We start from the raw sequence: 20136 nt of genomic DNA, 5'->3' as shown, positions 1-20136 counted from the left end.
TGTAGTTTATTGCTCTTGGCATTCACAGCCAGAAAGCAGAACTCCATTTGTTTTTCATTACCTTTGCTGCTTATTAGCAGTGCAGTCAACTTAAACATGGCCTGGGTGTAGAATTCAGTATGGCCTGATTCGAGAGCATCATTCAGCTCTTTGACCATCAGTTTATTCAGGTCAGATGTTCGTCCTGTAGCGTTTGAGAACTGAATCATTCCAGAAACCTGTAAAATGTAATGGGTTTTTCAACAGAGCGCTGTATTTTTAGGAACCTAGCTTGATATTGGTCATGTGCTGATTAAGGAACTTCACAGAGACATCTTTTGTTACTACTTCGCTAAATCTCTAGCTTTATCTACAATGCAAGAATTTTCTCCAACACCAACAGTAAAATAATCTGTTTAACAACCTCAGAAAATTACACTCTTTATCTTGAAGGAATTTAACTTTAGAGTGTGCACTTTTGTTCTTATGCACAAAACATTGTGCATACAATAGTTTGCATTGGAAGGGGCATCATTCCCTGAAAAGCCATGCCAGAGCTCATGGACACTTCACACTCACGACAAATCCTGTACTCACCTCTCCTGCATAGCGGTTGCGCAAATTGAGAGAAGCCATGAAGTTGGAGTAGTCCTTCTTCACACAAGTTGGTCTTTCGGTTAGCTGGGTTGCCTATGACCAGACACATATACCTGTTTATGCTGTTCATATCCAACCCGTTGTCTTTTTTTTTTCTATTTATACATTCACGTATGTTTTAATTTTAGTTTTCTTCATGCAAATAAAGAGAACAGTGTCATGACTACTAGGTATAACGGTACCCAGACTGATAAAAATGAAATAAAGAACACGTGCCTGAATTCTACGTATACAGTGTAAAATATATATATATTTGTATATACTTTTTGAAAGACCAAAAAAAGCATAGAAAGGGTAGAAACTCTGGGACGCTCCCTTTTCATGAACTGATAAGGAAGACGACAGAGAACAGGTGTGATTTTTGTTCTGCCCCCTCCATACAACAGCTTGCTGAACCAAGAGTAATGCAGAGAGAGTATTTTGTTGCTGTCTTTAAAAAGTACACTAGTAATCCATTTTTCCCTCTGCCAAAGCACTCAGGAATTTGTGACTCAGAGGTTTCTCCTCAAACACATACACAAAAAAAGAATGATTCTTTATACTGTAAAATGATTTTTTCATATTGCATTTTAATACTATAATACAAGGCCAGCAAAATCATCAAAAACTCAACAGTCCTGCAATGCTTTGCTTCAGTACTGCCAACGGCTAGCTTGGCTCAGCAATGGATACACTTTTGAGAACTATTCTTATTACACGTCTTAGATATAAAATTTATGTGCTATCATCTTTGCACTAGCAATGTCCAATCCATGGGAATAAAGCAGGAGGGAAAAAAACAAACTGCTAGCAATCTGAAAGCTTTCTGAAAGAGCTTTTGTCACTTGGCTGACATGCAGGAGGGCCGTAATCAAAACAAATACTCTTAACATATTAAGAAAATGAGAAAGCTGTTTCTCTTATTTCCTTTTCAGTTGTAGTTTCTAGTTTCTTCCAGCCTAGTCTTTATTTTACCAAGTTTTTTCACCTTGCCCCTTTAGGGAACTACATGACTGCACTCCCAAGTCCTAGGAGTTCTTTATCCTATTTACATTTAGGGACTAGCGCTGTCTCGAAGGACGAATGTAACAGAACTAAAAGGAAATCCTGCTACAGCTGGGCACGGAGGCACTTTCAGAACTGCTGCTAGAAAACAAGCTTGCTGAGGATACAACAAATGCTACTGGATGAAACATCCAGGAGATCAGAAATTACAACTGCAAATGAGAAAAAAATGAACTGCAAAAAAAATGCATCTATGTCTATGTGAACTTGTGTAAAACTCAGAGCAAATGGGTGTCACCTGACACTCACCTATGCTACTATTCTAGAAAGCAGCTCATTTCAGTCTTACACGAAGATACTACTTTCAAATCATTAAGAATCATCTATAGAAAACTCAAACAGCATTAGATACATTTTATTTTCTTGCTTGTTATCATTTTATTTTTCAGTATTTTACAGAACAACACGTTTGGAAGATACCTTGAGATGGAAAGAAATAACTTATCCTTCTGAGTATGTTCAAAGCTATGACAAAGGTGATTTAGAAAAATCTGTATTATGTGGCTACACTGAATGTTATAAAATTTTAGTGACCAGCCCAGCCCAATCACGATACCGCTATACAGCCACACAAACAACCAAACAAGAATTGTGCCCAATACTCACGCCCAGAGTGGTGTTCTGTCTGTTGTAGCCTGCGAAGTGTAAAACGCTTTCTGTAGCCATAGCCAGTCCCGTGTGCTGGGACAAACCTGACACCCAGTTCTGATGTTTGTTTAGGTACTCCTGTCAAAAAAAAAAAAAAACAAACAAAAACCAAACCATAAACCCAATCAAAAAAAGTGTTTGTTGGAAAACTACTATGTTTTTCAAAACAAAACAGCTCATAAGCAAGTGTTGCATCATTGCAAAATACCAGAAAACTTCATTACACACATACCTGACAATAAATAGATCTTCTCTACTCCCTTTTAGGCATTGCTCTCCTGGTAATAAGAAACTCTGAGTGTTCTCCTAAATATGTAAAGAGTGAGACTTGTTCCATTTTGTAAAAGGATAAAGTGATCAAGATAGATAATTGAAGGCTGAGGCCTTCTTTAAAAAGAGTCACTGTTCACAAAAAGAACCTTACAAAAGGAAATGCTTTGGACTCCATGGAAGAAGGAACTAAAATTACTTATCCTTTTACATAAGGGTAGAATTCCCTGAGGTTTTTTTAGGGAAGGAAATATAAACTTTAGGTAGAGTTGCAGTGTCCAAGATCTTGAGCCTCCCCAGCAATTCTTTATGAGCATTAAGTTAGGCCCCTCTAGACAGAATACTAGTCTAACCTGGACTACATGGTTTCTTTGACTATTCACGAAGGATTAAGAGAGATCTGCATTTTACTGAAGTAAGGCTTTTTGTTTACATAAAAGGTATTTTATTAGTGCATCATAAATAGCCTTTTGTAGTCTTTGCTTGTGATCTTGTGACAGCTTCCTACTGAACTCTGCCACGTGAGCATCTGCTAGACCCATACTCAAATTAAAGTCCTCCCCAAATTAAAGTTGGGGAGGGACCCTTTATCAGGGAGCACAGTGATAGGATGAGCGGTAACGGTTTTAAAGTGAAAGAGGGGAGATTGAGATGAGACCTCAGGAAGAAATTCTTTGCTGTGAGGGTGGTGAGACCCTGGCCCAGGTTGCCCAGAGAAGCTGTGGCTGCCCCATCCCCGGAGGGGTTCAAGGCCAGGTTGGAGGGGGCTTTGAGGGACCTGGTCTGGTGGGAGGTGTCCCTGCCCAGGGCAAGGGGTGGCACTGGGGGGGCTTTAAGGTCCCTTCCAACCCGAACCATTCTACGATCCACGGTTTACAGTGTTCTCATATATTAGCCATGTTTCTCTGCATATAAAAAAAAACACACAACAACAAAAGACATCCTAATCATACATCCTAATCATACGTTTCAGACCAGCTGATATTTTCAGTTAATGCACCAGCATTAAACAAACTTTGCTAGGCAGAGCATTCTATTGTACAAAATTCTGACTTCTGAAGTAAATCCAGGGTGATCAACTGTTTACAAAAGTTGTTATTTTCAATATACACAGTTTTGGACTACATCAAAAGCCACATCAAATAAAAAATTCTAATTATTCTCTGCCAATGCTACAAAGGAAATCTTAGAGGAACAGAAAAATTTAAAATGTTGCTTGGATAGCCTGAAAAAAATTAAAAAAAAAAAATTAGATAATTTAATTCTCATTTTGAAGATCTGCAAAGATCAAATTCTTTCACAGAAGCAGGCTCATTACCTGGAGATGAGATTTTGTAACTGAGGGAGCCCATTTCATTGCTTCTTGCAGAATCATCCCACAGCGTGCAGCAAAATCCTTGACTATACTCTAGAACCAGAAAGCATCAATGTAATCATTAAAATACAGGACATCTAATAAGAGTCACTGGTTTTAATGGTGTAATAAGTAACAGAAAGAGTAAGAGGTTGCAGCAACATGATATGCTTAAAATTTTCTGTAACAATTAAATGTACCCTTTATAAGCAAAGAACAGTCATGTTGCAAGTCAAGTAAAATAATAAGATTCAGAAAAACATAAATATCAAGTGTCATATTGTATGAGAAAAACCTCACCTAGGGAAGTATTTAAAAAAGAAAAAGCACCTAATTTATCCTCTTGGCATAAAAAAATATCAGGCATTATTTTGTTGCTTGATAAATCAAGGAGAACCACCTACCTCTCTGGCTTCATGTGTGTCAGGGACAGTTATTCTATATGGAGCATCAGGAATGTCATAGTATGGTTGGTCCTTGTGAATGTCCTAAACAAAAACAATTATTAATTCTCAATAAGATCAAATTCATCATCACACTACAGGTAGGACTATCTCCAAAAAGAAATTCTGATTTACCAAATCTTTTTTCGAGTATTTGCTCTCAAAGTCAATCTGAACAGCTGTAAAAAACATTTTTATTGTAGTTTGGTTTTCAGTATAATTTTAAAAATCCAAATCCCTCTCCTCAACATTTAGTAGAAAAATAAAACTCTCTAAAGCGTTTCCATCTTCAAAAATATAAATATGTAATAAATCCAAGGAATATGGATACACATACAAGAAAAAAAAATAACATGACAACCATAATTCATAAAAAGAACACAACCCCCCCAAAAATCCTGTGTCTTACTCTTGATGCTAAATTTGACTTTCTGAACCATGTTTGACAACAACTTTCTAGTACTAGGTTTTACTACCTATGAAACAGGGGTACAAATGCACTCCTTATTTCACAGAAATGAAAACTGATATTTTATCAATCTTAGTGATGAAAGCAAAAACAAATAAAGAACTCAAGTAAGTATCAAATAAATGCAAACCGAAGTAAAAAAATTTGGTTCTACAAAATAAAAAGAAAAATGGAAACATAATTTACTTCCCTAAAAGCATTACTAAAAAAGGAACTTACTGCACTAAGAGACAGTGACAGCGTCTGCAGAATATCTAGCATAGTCTTCAGCACAGTTCCACTCCACAGCAAGTGAGGAAATCTAGAGCAAGACCAGATTCAGAAACACAATAATTATGGAGAGGTGAGGAAAGAAATTATTTTCTCAAGAAACGGAGCTGCTCAAAGAGCTCCACTAGGTAGCTGATACTCAGCAGAAGTCACTCAACAGCCTAAGCTCAATACAGTCAAAAGCTCTGCAAGAGCAAGTTAAGTAGAGCTAAGTTGAGGTTGCCCATTTATTTCATGGGCACTTTGCTCTGCTCCATCCATGGGAATACTAAGCAGGCATTTTAAACAGGAGTTTCAGAGCTCAGGTTATAAATACTATTGAATGGTATTCTTCAAGGAGATGTTTCAGCCTAAGTACCAGCCAAGAAATTCACTTGACTCTTGTCATCAACTGCGTAAATAATCACTAAGCAGTCAGTGTGAAAAGAGAACAGGAAAATTAAATCTATACTCACTTGTCTACCAGACCAGATAAGTATTTGTCTGCAACTCTCCTGATCCTCTTGTGAATGTGGTTGAAATTCACCAGCAAGAACTGAGCATGTCTCTCCAGCTCTTCTTCATTCTCCTTAGTTTTAGGCTAAAAAGCATGCCAAAGAGAAGCATGAAGCTCTTAAGGAAAAAGACAAGTACACTTTCATAAACTGAAATGAGAACATTTATAAAAATTTAAAATTTTAGTTTCCATGGTACCTACTTTATCAGCCATCATTGCCAGGAAAGCTTCAAACACCTTATCAGCAACAGCTATCACACACTGCATCATGCCTGAGGAATTGAGAGAAATGACAGGTTTGATTATCAGTATTATGTCTGCTTTATAAACCATGTTTAACAGCTAAAAAGTGTTTGTTTACTCAGCCAACACTGAACTAAGCTGTTTCAAAACAAAACCAGCATTCTTGACAAGAACAAAGTAACAGAAATCTAGTAAGCGTGATATATTTTGTTATACAGTTTCTTTGTTTGTATTAGTTTTGCATGCCTGGAGATAACTTCTTAGTATCTCAAATTGCAAGATAACCTAGACAGGTAATCTTACCAGATTTGTCTTTCTGAATTGCCTTATCCTCAAAATAGCAAAACATGACTTGGAAACGATCTTGGTCAGTTGAACGCAACACCCTAGGAAAAGAAGAGGTTGTGGGTTGGGTTGTTCTAGTGTTTTGTTTTAGGGTTGGTTTTTTGTTCCTTTTCTTTTAAATATCTTCAACACAAACCTATGTACTTCAATGTCACAGTACACACCACACACATACAGTAATTGTCCATTTCATGATAATTTTTAGTCTCTAGCAAGTGTGATACTGCTATTTGTTTCTACATTCAACTAACAGGGCTCAGGTCTTAAAATGCTTGTTTGTCACTGAGAGAATAACTTCCGTGTCTCAGCAGTGGCAAACCGGATGATGATGCACTTATACAATCACCACAAACATACAAACACAGTATAATCTTTGGCACTTCTATAGGCTTTCCCTCTGTTGAATTTGCATACAACTGAAGAGATTTTGGAGATTTTCAAGACACACCTTGATGCAGTCCTGAGTAATGTGCTATAGGAAATCCTGCTTTAGGAGGGGAGTTGGACTACATGATCTCTAGAGGTCCCTTCCAACTCTGACAATTCCTTGATTCCGTGATCACTTATTAAAAAATTGCTTCTAAAATACAGCCAAGAGGTTTCTGGAAATGGTTGTCCCTGTTGTCAGCTATTGTCAAAGTAAAAATGTGATGGAGAAGTTTCTTCCTATTTTCCTCACTGCTAGAGCACCACCTCAGCTTTCAGCTACACATTTCTTTGAATAGCAGTAATAAATACACTTTTAAAGGAAAAAAAAAATATAGTCTGTGAATTCAGTATGTTTGGTTAGTACAATCTAATACAAACTACTGAGGGGGAAAAAAGTACCCTACAAAAAAATTTCTCAGCTCCTACATAACACTAATTTCAGAAAATAGGCAAGTGTCCATGCTGTCCTTCAGAGCACAGGACTCTGCAAAGGATATACTATGCTTGCAAGACATTCCTTTAAAGAACCCTTTGGTCCATCTTCTATTAGTTCGTATACAGAGGAGATTCCATTTTTGGAGTCCTACTGTATTATTCCATCCTTTTTATCTACCCTACAGGTATTTTTGCAGAGATGAATTCCCAGTCTCAGAATCTTCAATAGAGCTAACATGACTCAAAATACTGATTCTCATCATTCTCAGAGCTCCCATCTCTGCAGTGATATCACAGAGGCTGGCCATGGAGTCTTCACTCTGTTCCACGCCCCGTGCTGCTTCACAAGCAATTTTATCCAGGAAACAATGTGGAACGGATTCCTTGCATACCAGCCGCAGCTGTACTCCATCCTGGAAGCTCCTTTGATGTTATACCATTCCTTGATGTGTGAACAACACTAAAGTTTAAATTTTAAGTCACCCCTGCCCATTATTCCACAACTGCTTTTAATTTTTTTTTTTTTTAATTCATCAGTGAAAAAAGTACATATATATACCTCATATACTCTAGGCGGTAAACAGAAAGAAGATAGGTAGACATGGCAAAGTCCAACTTATTGATCAACGCTGACACTTCTGGAGGAGGATCCAAGAGATTTATTATGGTACTCCGCAATTCATTTAATTCAGCCTAGAGATGAATACATGAAGTTATCTGAAGTAGGAGTAGTTTGTGTTCTAAGAACATTTACTTTCAGCTATTACTGTTTTTACTTTTTAACCTTTGCAGACAATATGCCAGGATGCCTCTGTCTGCAGACTGACCAACCTACTCTGACCCAGCAAGTTATGATTCTTCAAATACAGAATTAAACAGAATTAATTACTGGAGTCGAGCTCCCTGCTGAAATAACTGCTAGCTTCCATGCAGTTATACCAATGAAGAAATACAATTCCCACACTAAACGCATATAGTTTTGATCAACATCAACCTTGTCCAGCTTCTTAAGCTTCACGGGTTTGTTGTGCCACTCTTTGATATCACAGAACTAAGTATCTAGGCACAATGCTGATTTTGAGTGTTGGAACTCGATGATCTTTAAGGTCCCTTCCAACCTGAACCATTCTATGATTCTGTATTATTTGGGAGCCAAAGACATTTCACAAGCTGCAACTCTTCAGTCCACTTTACACTGCTACCACAAATAGTCCTCAGGTAAAATCTATCCTGCAAATACTAGGTAGAGAGATGTATACCAGTACCAAGCCAGAGGATAAAAAGGGAAAAAGCTCACTTAACATTTCTTTGAACATTTCTTTGAAAGATTCAATGTGTTATTTCCTTCCGAAGTTTGTTGTTTTGTTTTTTAAACAGTGCAAGTTTTGTCTATCTGATACAAAATGGATGAAAAACTATTAAAAGGCTTCCATCTCCACGAAGACTTGGTTTCTATGCCTAATCAAAATAGCGCAGCTACCACCCTAAACACTTGTATTAACACTCAATAAAACTAAACCCAAGTAAATTATGTACACTGTTGTCATAAGAGTAATGTAAAAAAGATGATTTTCCCTAACAGGAACCAGGTTGAAAGGGTATTGTGCTATTTCAATAAATCATGGTTACTATATCATTTAACACTGACAGACATTATGGGAGGAGATAATAGAAAAAATTAATTCTTACAGAAGTCACAGTATCGTTCTTCATGGCAGAATTGTACTGAAGAACAGATCGAAGTGGTTCTTTGCTGGGAAACGTGAGTAACGGAGACTTGGTGGCAATTTCACATACGCCTTCATACCATTCTTCTGGCCAGAGACCTGGAGCACAAGAGGGAAGTGGGATTGGGAAACAACATTAAGATTCAAAGTTAACTAGCATTATCAGGCTTTGTACTCCTTCCTAGGGCCAATTTTTCATGCACTTAAGCACAAACACTCAGCCCAAGTGATGCATGTTCTAAACATAATAAACATGTTTAGGTAGTTCCAAGTGAAGTTTCTCAATGGCTAAGAAGTTTCCACCCGATTAGCATTGTACCCCATGTGTCCGATCTTCCATTTCAGGAACTTAGCTACCAAAACCCATACTTAACTAAGGCTAACTGCTCTATCAAGTACAAGAACAAATTGCACTGTGCTGAATCTCACAGCAAGACAAAGACGTGTAGAAATCCTAGCAGAGAACTGGCGTGTAAGCTGTTTGCTTTGTAGTGCCTTTATGCCCATAATTTTTCTTCTGCCTACTGTGAACGGTTTGCATACAGTTACACTTACATTCATTAAGAGTTTAAATGCGATCAGCAATGTTGCTGTCTCAGAATTTACACTACCTGATCCTTCCACAGCAAATCCCATCAGCACTGAATACAACCAGAAGTCACGGAACAGCTTTTGCAACCTGGGCTTGGCCTCCTTGATGGGGGGCAAGCGTCTAGTGAGCTATCAAAGAAATAAAAATTAGCATCAGAAAATGGTGGGAGTTAGAGTAACTTAATTCCATGCTAAGGAATCAATTAACATACCTTCTTTACTATGATTTACAAAGGTAATATTCTTTGTTACTTATGAAAACTAGTATTGCATTGCTGCTGTTATACTGAACAAAATTAGATGTTGTTGGAGTATCTTAAATGCTAACATTTGAGATGCCTGAAGTAAGAATTTCCTTTGTTTTACGCAGGAATAATACCATGCTGATACAGAAACCTTTGAAGGGAATACATAATATTAATATACGATCAACTGCAGAGAGGAAGTGACCACACAGTCCTTTAAACTGTGTTGAAGACAATGCCATGCAGCTTTGCTTCAGTGCAAAGGAACTCAAAACTAAATAAATATTAGTCAAACATACTTCTGGTTGCTATTGTTTATTGGCTTTGTGGAAATACATTGAGGCACCAATTGGGGATCTTTCATTGCTTGCACCCACACACACCATGACATCAGTTCTGGAGAATTTACTATCTAAACAAGCAAGTAAAAGAGCATTATTTTCAAGACATTTTTTAAAATTCTCTGATACCTTCTGCACAAACAGCTGCTATCACTGGAGGACCACAGTTCATACTCCCAGCCAACACGATACACATTTATATAAAATTGCATTTACCAAAGCTCATAGTGTGTTATCCCACATAGTGTCAGAAGCACAGGCAGTGTTTAAAAAGTGAAAGAAATGGTCCATTAAACCACAAACTTTATTCAATATGATTGTATATTATTATTACTGTAAACTTAGATTAGAATATAACATTTTCTTAATAAACTTGAAGAGATTTTACCTAACTGTACAATAATTCCCTTGAGGCATGAAAGCCAACAGTATTCCAGTGAAACCTTATATAAAGCCAACTTTGGATATACTTGTAAATCATGAGGCAGATCGTTCAATAAAAAAAAAAAATATAGTAAAATTAATCTGAGTTTAACCTGGTGAATGGCACTTTGGTAAAAAGCTGCCTGTGTAACACCAAGAGCTGCAGCAGCAAAACACTGACTAAAGAACCCTGACCATCACAGCCACAGCGGCCCCAACCACATCTGCACAAATCCCCCACAAAATACAAGCCACATGGCTTTTACTTGTCATAAACAGTGAAGTTTATGTGCATGTTTGACTTTGAAACTTTACATGCAGACCAATTTTTGCTCAAATATCTTCCTCAAAAGCAAATGAGTACCTGCAAAGGCATAAAAGTAGTTCAACAAACAACACACAATTCAGCAGAGATCACTAGGCAAGGGAGGGATTTTTGGCTGACGAAGTAAGTTTAGCAGTGTTTGGTTTAGAGAATGTTTACTTTGGGAGACACACAAAAAACCAGCGTCAAAGTTCAGATTTAAACCCTGCCAGTCCCCTTACTTGAGCTATTCAACACATCCCTTCTGCACAGTGGCTTAAAGGTAAGCTTCATTTCCATCTCTTATTTTAGGTTGATCTGACCAGAGAGACATACATTGCAGAGCAGAGGAATGTTTCACCTGCGTAAGTGCATCTAAACGATAATTAAACTTCAGTGAAGACAAAACTGTAAAGCTGGGAACTACAGACAGCAGTCTTCTATGCCAAAAGAAGAAAACATTTATCAGTAGTTATTGGACAGAGTATTTCAGCCCTAAGGGCCTGACTTCTGGGGGAAAAAAGGCAATGAATTTATGAATAAACAATTAAAAAAAGACTGACTCAAGTCCTTCAGTCCCAGTGTAAAAGGCATTTTAAAAGCACCTTCTGTGGATCCTCCATTGTTGCAAAAGTAGTAATTTTTTGGATGGGATAATCACCTTAAAGGCTTTTGGGATTTCAGGCTAAGCAGTCCAGGGGGAGAGTTTCAAAAATTAAACTGTTAGCTCAATTACTTCAGTCCTGCTACAGCATGTTTGAAAATACTTCAAGCACTGGTTTTAGTCACAGACATACAGGTATATATATCTATGTATTTTATTTCTACAGAACAGCTCTTTGGACTATTTGCTAATTTAAAGAACATTTCAATCAATAAGATTCTTGTTTTAACAGTGCAGTCCCACTGATGGTATTTAGTGCAAACGTATATCTTTCTCCAGTTTTATCGCTAAATCCCTAGATCTCCTTTATTCCAACAAATTCCAGCTTTGCTCTTCCTTAAATACTCCCATTAAAATCCCATTTTTTTGTTGTAGCTACAGAACGTCTGTTTTTCAAATTCTTCAGTACATCTCAGCCTTCTGATATTGTGCCTTAGTGGATGCCTTGCCCCTCCTCCTACCAAGCTTGAATCTTCAAACTTTTCTTCACGTCATGTTTTCAGCATATGCTAGTAACACAGCACACACTTTTAAGTGCTAGAGGTTTATAAATAAAGAGTCTCATGTATTTTAGGTAATGAGTTTGTTACTGATAAAACATGCCAATAATGACCGACTTCCATGGGAGGAGGTCAACCAATTCTTTGGCAGGCTGGAGGCATTATGTAAGCAAAACCAATTACAGTAAAACAGATGTATCCACCTAATTAAGCTCTGTTCCGCTAAAAAAAATGCAGTTCATTAAGGTACTATAGACCTTGTGCTGTGATAGAGTTCAGCATGGACCTAAAATTACAGAGCAGATAACTAAAATTCAGTTCCCTATGCTCTCTCAACTGTTATGTTGTCTTCTAGGTTTTGACCTGTCAGAATGAAGCTCCTATTTCATTTGCTTGTCCTTGCTCTCATCATAACCTCCACATTTTGTGGAGTCAAGGACTTCACTGAGCATTTTGAAAGCCTTAAAGATGCACAGTCACATGAAAATGGGACTTACGATATGCCAAACTTACCACCTGAGTTCCACAGAGAAAACACTATCACTAATGACTTGATTCCTGAAGAGGAGGAAGAGGAGGACTATCTCGACCTCGACAAGATATTGGGTGAAGATGACTACAGTGACATTATTGATGCTGGCCCATACATGGTTTCTGAAATTCAGCAAGGAAATATTCTTGAACTATTCCAAGGCAAAACCAGAATCCAGCGACTCAACATCCTCAACGCCAACTTTGGCTTCAACCTTTACCGCAGTGTGGCAGACAAAACCAACTCTTCAGATAATATTCTCATGGCTCCTGTTGGCATTTCCACTGCAATGGCTATGATTTCTCTGGGTCTGAAGGGTCAGACTCATCAGGAAGTGTTGTCTGTTCTTGGCTTTCAAGATTTCATTAATGCCAGCACCAAATATGAGCTCATGACTGTTCATAATCTCTTCCGCAAACTCACTCATCGGCTATTCAGGCGCAATTTTGGTTATACACTGAGGTCTGTCAATGACCTTTATATTCAAAAGGACTTTTCTATTCTGAATGATTTCAGAAACAATATGAAAACATACTACTTTGCTGATGCCCAACCAGCTGATTTTTCGGATCCTAACTTCATAACTAAAACCAATGAACGCATCTTGAAGCTGACCAAAGGATTAATAAGGGAAGCTCTTGTGAATGTAAACCCTACAACACTGATGATGATTCTTAACTGTCTTTACTTTAAAGGTAAGAATCCGTTATTTCAGTGTTAGCTCAGGATTTTCTCAGTTTGCAATTCACTGCATATTTCATTAGAAACTCCAGATTGAACTTAAATCTACAGTTAAATCTACAGTTCAAAAAGGCATACGCACTGCCTCATTAAGAATCTCTATTATTAGCCCGTTTTTTTGCATGTTTCTGTAGCACACTGATGTTCCAGTCATGCCCTGAAGTTAGCAGGCATTGTACAAATACAGCAAATGCTTATTACATCCAAAACCTTACAGTCTAAAAGTGAGACTGAAAAACAATATATGAATGCAGAATAGCCTTAGAAAGCATAAGCTTTGTAGCAGTCTTAGACAGAGAGGTATTACTTCATGTGCAAGTCACATTCAGTCCTGCTTTAATTACCAGCTTCACTGAAATGCTACCGGGTGATTTCAGTTAAAACACTTAACATTTCTGAAATATTCAGGATTCACAGGAATGACTATAAAGAATTTCAGCTTAAAGTATGTATTTTTTACATGATCAGAGCACGATCCTTGTCAACAAGCCTATACGGGAGACTGAAAAGAACAAAAACAGTGTTCTTCTAAAACTAAAAAACAAACACATTTACTATTTGGAGTATTTCAGTTAATTCAGCATCAACTATCTGCTGATATGGACTCCTACCATATCACTATCACAGGCTTAACAGTTAAAGAGTACATTCTCCCACTCACTTGCAAGGCATTACTTCCTTGAATAACGCCACTTGTCTCTTTTAAAAGATCTGAAGCAGTCATTAATCCCCTATTCTGAAGTACCATCCAAAAGGGACTTATTTGTATCTTTAAGTACATCTCCAGTGGTCATATCATATTAAATACATGGCTTTACTGACCTTGACACCTAAGAAAAGGATGAAATGGATTATTTTTTCACAATTTGGTCAAAAGTAAAACACCTTTTTGTTTTACTCTGAAGTTATTAAATACTTGTGCTACCTCAAAATAACAAAAACACCACCAAAAATTAAATAGCTTTAGTATTGGATATCTTAGTCATCAAGACGAAAAAGACTTTTGGCTTTTTCTTCTCCCCATGGAGTCCTGTTAGTCCAAATTGCCTCGGTGCTGTCTGCTGAAGACTGTAATTTCTATTCCCCAAAACCAAAAAGACCAATTCTATATTGCTGTCTCCCATTCTTTGGTCTTATAGTGACAGTCTCCTGGTAATTCTATTTCGAGTGGAACTGAATTTTCAAAAGCAAGTTCTGCTCCTGGGTTTCCTAGTTTCACCACCAGTCCTTCCAGACATGCTAACTTTTGTCCACGTCTTTCCATTTACAATATTTACACTGTCTGCATCATTGCAGACAGGATGTGTTAAGCTCTCAGAGCTAAGAAACCTACAAGTATTCTCAGGTACACAGAGATGCTCAGTAATGGGATACCTGCCAAACACCATGAAGTCTCAAGCTCCTTTTATATTAAATACCATCAAGAAACTATTGGAAACTATTCACGTTGGTAAGAAGCAATTTTTACCTTGTACAGGCGTCCAGTTTACCTCCAACTGAGATCTACCCTCCATTCTGCAGACGTCTGAACAATCATTTTCGAGCAATCATTATCAAGTAGGAGCTAGTTATTTTAGCCATTGCAGATCATGGCAGCTTTTGATAACTGACAAATTTTGACAGATCCAAAATTGCTTCTATGGATTCTAGTCACAAATGCAAGAGAGAAGTCAATCAGTGGAGACAACATTATCTGCAACCACAGATGGATTCAAATGACATCTTGGTAGGAAGATTCAAAACAGGAAGTCACAAAAGTCAAAGTGCCAACTGGTTTCAGCTGACCCCAGAAAATCACATGCCTCCTGCTGGAGAACAGTATTTTACCCAAAGACAAACACATTTGCAAAAGTGAATTCAAGAAAAAAGTTCCTCAGCTCCTCTCTTTTGCCAGGAAGAGCTGATAAACATCTCCCTTCCTCAGCTGATGACAGTGCTGCTGAAGCTCTGCTGACCCACAGCAACTTCATGTCTTTAGCTAGTTTGAGTCCTACGCCTGCGAACTCTGCTCCTTGAAAAACAGCCAGATGTTACTTTTTCCTGAGAAGTGACACAATTTGTTTGGGAATAGCATAATCCATTTTATATCCCATTCCCTCCAGAATGTTAACCACAGTCTGATCACGTCTCAAATTGCTCCCCATCAGCCTGACATATGAAGAAACTGTTAGAATTGCAGTGGGACTTAAGGCTTTTTTTTGTTACTTCACTGTCAATTTGGCAAAGTCAGATTAAGGATCTCAGAATCACTTGCAGCTTAAAAAAAGGTTATTGATCAAGGTTAAATTTGTAGTCTCTCCACACAGTTACAGCCACACTCCCCAGATACTTGCTTGCCAACAGTTACCTAAAACCCAGAGTTTTAACAGGGAATACCAGCAACCCAATCTCCATTATAAAATTCTAGCTTTGTCTGTCCATTAAGAAAAAAAAAAATCTTTTTTCCAGAGCCTTGTTTCTGAAAAGAGATCAATAGGAAGATCATTTAAGAAAAAAAACCACCTTCTTTTACACAGTCAGTAAATAACTGGGATACACAAAGAATCTTCACATAGAAAGATTCAATCCCTGATGGCAAAGTTTTCTGGCCTGCAAAATATGTTGAACTGTATTCTTGGGGCATAAACCTGGCAGATGACAGGCTCCCATAGGTGTGCAACTGGGTCATAGAATTAAGCAGTCAACACCCAAACTCTTCTGGATGTTTTAACACAGAAAGTTAACTAACTTGAGTGGACTGAGTCCAGGTAGTGCCTTCAACATAGTATCTTGTATGCAAAATAAAAACAGCCATTACTTAGCTTGCCATTTCTGATGCTTCAAACAGTCTGGTTTCAAGTATCAGATCTCTCGGAAAATACAGCTGTGTTTCGCTGTATGCAAGCCCTGTCAAATATTTTGCATCTGTTTGAACTTCATAATATCTAGGTTCCTTGTAGAAAAAAGATAATACACACCAAGCCCTTTCAAATCTCCAGTTTTTGTTTACCTGCTTTAGTAATTCAGAACATTCAAATCAGACAAATGTTAAGTTACAAAGAAAGCAAGCCAGGAATTTCAAAGTCCCTTTAAAACTTGTATTCCAACCTAAACTATTCTGATTCTTATCCAGGCTTATTTGAAATCAACATACAGTAATTCCCAATTCATATCAACTAAAACTTAATGTAAACTGTTATTGTGGAAATATTTTATTAAACAAGGATCTTGGGGTTTTTTTGTTTATCTGTCTTCTGCACTGTATTAACAGGAACTTGGGAGAATAAATTTCCAGTGGAAATGACAGCAAAGAGAAGCTTCCGACTGAACGAGAAGCAAACAATAAAGGTTCCTATGATGCAGACTAAAGGGAACTTCCTAGCTGCTGCAGACCCCGAGCTAGACTGCGGTGTGATCCAGCTCCCGTTTGTGGGGAACATCAGCATGCTGATTGTACTGCCGCACAAACTCTCGGGCATGAAAGCCCTAGAAAAGCAGATAACACCGCAAGTGGTGGAAAAATGGCAGAAGAGCATGACAAACAGGTATCTGCTGCAAAGTACATATTGTTAAAGTCTTAACGTATTTTCTTGATGAGACTGGCAAGGGCACAGAGCACATGAGATAATATGTGATATTTTCATAGAATGATAGAATGGTCTGGGTGGGAAAGGACCTTAAAGATCATCTATTTCCAACATCCCTGCCACGGGCAGGGGTACCTCCCACTAGACCAGGTTATTTTGATTAAAACATTAAACCTAAACAAAAACCCCAAAAAGACAGATTTATTGCACCAAAAATCCGGACCAATGATCTCTCAAAATTTAAATGCCATCAAGAAATCAAGGATGATTGAGGTGGAATATTCTACTACAGTTCCAAAATTCTATTAAGTATTTAATGCTGTACATTTAAAGAAAAAGTTCTTACTGATAAAGTTTACAATAAGGACCAAAAACAGGAGTATGATAATAACAGGTTATTTATGCAGAATAATCTCAATCATATCGAAAGCAGCCTATGTTCATTTCAGCACTATGTATCTCAACATATCTGTTGTATAAAGGCACACATTCGGTAATCCACAATGGACATCACAATTACAGGACAGACAAAATTATATAGCCTCTCTTCTGCAAGATGACAGACTAGATGGTATCTGTCTTCAGACTTGATCAACAACTTGATCAACAAAGAGTTGATCTGATGTGCTACTCAAGAAGCCAACCTACTTCTATTGTATACAATAAGTGACAAGTCTCCAATTTAGTACTCCAGAAAATATGACAGTTCAACATTTATTACAAGCATAACCAAACATGTACTGAACTGCTCAAAGCTATATATCTTATATACATAAATAATGTAAATCATCATAAGCGAAGTATTAAATTGACAAACTAGAAGTTTTGGCAGGGGAATTAATTTTTTAAAACAGAGCTTAAAAGTAATGATGTCCAAATTCTCAAAGTACAGTAAACAGTCCTGTATATTTGTGTCCTCGCTGAAGACAGAATAAAACCCAAACCACAACACATATATAAAGCAAAGGAGTCATGCAAGTATGTATTTCCTCAATGATTTTTCATTTTTGTTTTTATTTTCACTAGAACAAGAGAAGTGGTTCTGCCTAAATTTAAGCTGGAGAAGAGTTATAACTTGATTGGTTATCTGACATCCATGGGAATAGAAGAACTGTTCAATGAAAAAGGCAACTACTCTGGTGTATCGGATGACAAAATCACCATTGACAGGGTATTAACTCCTCTCCTCTTTTCATTTCCTTTTTGATTAGACTGTATCACCTGAAAACATGGCAACATAGTAAAAAATAATTCACAGTAAGCTTAAATAGTATTTTTTCTTATCTTTCTTTGAGGACATAGGAGGGATAGGAGGGTTTCTCTGCATGTCCTCGTCTATTCATATAATGAGGAACATGATTAATCAGATGTCAAAGGCACTAAAGGTGTTGTGGTCAGTCACAAACAGGCTTATTCGCAAACCAAAACCAAAGGATTGCAGCCGCAGAGGAGTTACCAGCCAGAGTGCTACCAGGGAGCCCTGGGAGAACCCATGGTGGGGGGGGAGGCTATGAGCAGACCGTTTGCATATACATACCAGACCCTCAATTTCTTTTTTGTTTTCCTTTTTTTTGTTTGCTTAAACAGTTCAATCATCAAGGCACAATAACCGTGAATGAGGAAGGCACAGAGGCCGGAGCAATAACCAATGTCGGGTTCATGCCTCTTTCTACTCAGATTCGCTTTGTTGTCGACCGCCCCTTTTTGTTTATGATCTATGAACATCGTACCAGTTGCCTTCTGTTCATGGGTAGAGTTGTCAACCCAGCCAAGTCTTAAAAGCAGAGAAGATCTCCAACACAGTTATACATGGGCTGTATAATTACGTATTAATATACGAGTACCATAAAGGAAATTTTATTGTCGTATTAGCTAATACAAAAGCCACTGGTATCAAAAGAAAATATATTACATGCAGGTAGTTTCACATGAATGGACTCATAGCAGTAGATAATTTGACCGCAATTTAAAATGGTTAGTGCCATGTATCAATACAAGTGTATTAAAAAAAAAATAATCACAAAGTAACTTACACTTTGTGTTCTACTTCAGTGTTAAAATGTAATCAATAAAAATATTTAGACTATCTAGATTCTTGAAGTGTAGCTCTAAATATGTGCTATTTATAGTAAATAGGAATAAGGAAATCCTGAATACCTGACCAGTCTTAGAAGCTGAAGTCTGTCCTGGGTATTTTAGATAAACTAACTTGAAAAAGAGTAGGTGTCTACATTCTTTCACTTGCTTACATCATTTAACATTCAGCAGATTTACACACCACGAACCTTATGGACGAGTGTACCAAATAAGAGGAGATAAACATGTCTTGGAGAAATGAAACACTAATGGATCCACTACTTTTCCCCAACCTAACTTGTATGGTTTTAATACAGTTCTCTCATCTTCACAAATATAAGCGGTATCAGAATTAGGCCAACCAGATAAATTACATAAAGAGCTTAGAATACTTTTTAGAGTGAAAGCAGCTAGTAAAACGCTCTTTTCACAGGCTCAGTATCACCTAATCCTCTCTATAAAATAGCGTGATTTATAGCAATCACAACACATTTGTTAATAATTCAAATACACTCTTGATACTTGATTCAATAGACAACACCTTTCAAGTCAAACTTAAGACTATAAACTTTCTGAATCATTCTGGTAACAACATGAATGCAGTACAAATGCCTGTTTCACATTTGAAAAAGTGATTTACTTGCACTCTGTAGTATATTACTACCTACCCCATAGAAGGAAGAGTTCTCTCTTACATTTGTTAAAGCCAATGAAAATAACTCACCTTTGCATACCTTCCTTCACATCATGCCTTTTTTTAAAAAAAAAAAAGTGCCTCACAATCTAGTGAGGGTATTTTTATTACTATTTGCTGTATCAAATATTGTATCCATGTAAATATATTCATATTATAGATTCGTCTTATGTTAGCAAAAATATGCAAATTAAGGTATAAACCAACAGTTATTTTAAGGATTCTAAATTATCTTTAAAAGGTGCCTTCTAATATTAAGTTCTTGATTTCGTTCGGCTTTTATATGCTGCCATTTGTAATTTTGCATCTACTACAATTATTTGCCCCATACACAAAACTTTTTAACGTGACAGCCAGTGAAATACCAGTATTAGAAGATGAAGGATGATGAAGAGCTGATATTGAATAGGAAGCTCATACGTTTCTCTGTTCCTGTCTCACATTGTGCTTACTTGTAAGCCCACCATCTCTGAGACGATTTTCAGTATTAAAGGTTCACAACAAATCATTAACATTCATAGACATTTTATTGTTTCATCTGTATTTAAAAACACAAGCATATTCAAAAGATTAAATATTTAGGCCCCGGATTTAATTAGTTTATCAATGATTAAATGAGCCGGAGCATCTGAAAGGTTTTGGGACTTAAG

General features: G+C 37.2%; 2 protein-coding genes across 2 annotated transcripts in view; one reads left to right on the top strand and one right to left on the bottom strand.

The window, feature by feature from the left end:
- PI4KA (phosphatidylinositol 4-kinase alpha) overlaps positions 1-20136 on the bottom strand; it is a 64070-nt gene that overhangs the window by 19885 nt on the left and 24049 nt on the right. Inside the window, exons 20-31 of the mRNA XM_074159734.1 lie at positions 9421-9529; positions 8772-8908; positions 7642-7775; positions 6177-6259; positions 5832-5902; positions 5590-5714; positions 5084-5165; positions 4357-4440; positions 3917-4006; positions 2287-2406; positions 577-669; positions 62-218 (exon numbers count right to left, since the gene is read on the bottom strand). Of these exons, the coding sequence (XP_074015835.1) occupies positions 62-218; positions 577-669; positions 2287-2406; positions 3917-4006; positions 4357-4440; positions 5084-5165; positions 5590-5714; positions 5832-5902; positions 6177-6259; positions 7642-7775; positions 8772-8908; positions 9421-9529 (1285 nt within the window). The remainder of the gene's footprint in view (positions 1-61; positions 219-576; positions 670-2286; positions 2407-3916; positions 4007-4356; positions 4441-5083; positions 5166-5589; positions 5715-5831; positions 5903-6176; positions 6260-7641; positions 7776-8771; positions 8909-9420; positions 9530-20136) is intronic.
- SERPIND1 (serpin family D member 1) lies at positions 12249-18495 on the top strand. Its single transcript, XM_074159725.1, has 4 exons — positions 12249-13104; positions 16401-16674; positions 17743-17887; positions 18304-18495. The coding sequence occupies exons 1-4, from the start codon at positions 12249-12251 to the stop codon at positions 18493-18495; spliced, it is 1467 nt and encodes a 488-aa protein (XP_074015826.1).

This window comes from Numenius arquata, chromosome 16 (assembly GCF_964106895.1).
Source record: "Numenius arquata chromosome 16, bNumArq3.hap1.1, whole genome shotgun sequence".
Lineage (NCBI taxonomy): Eukaryota > Metazoa > Chordata > Aves > Charadriiformes > Scolopacidae > Numenius > Numenius arquata.
Note: the sequence above shows the minus strand (reverse complement) of the source record. Positions and strands in the feature narration are given on the sequence as shown.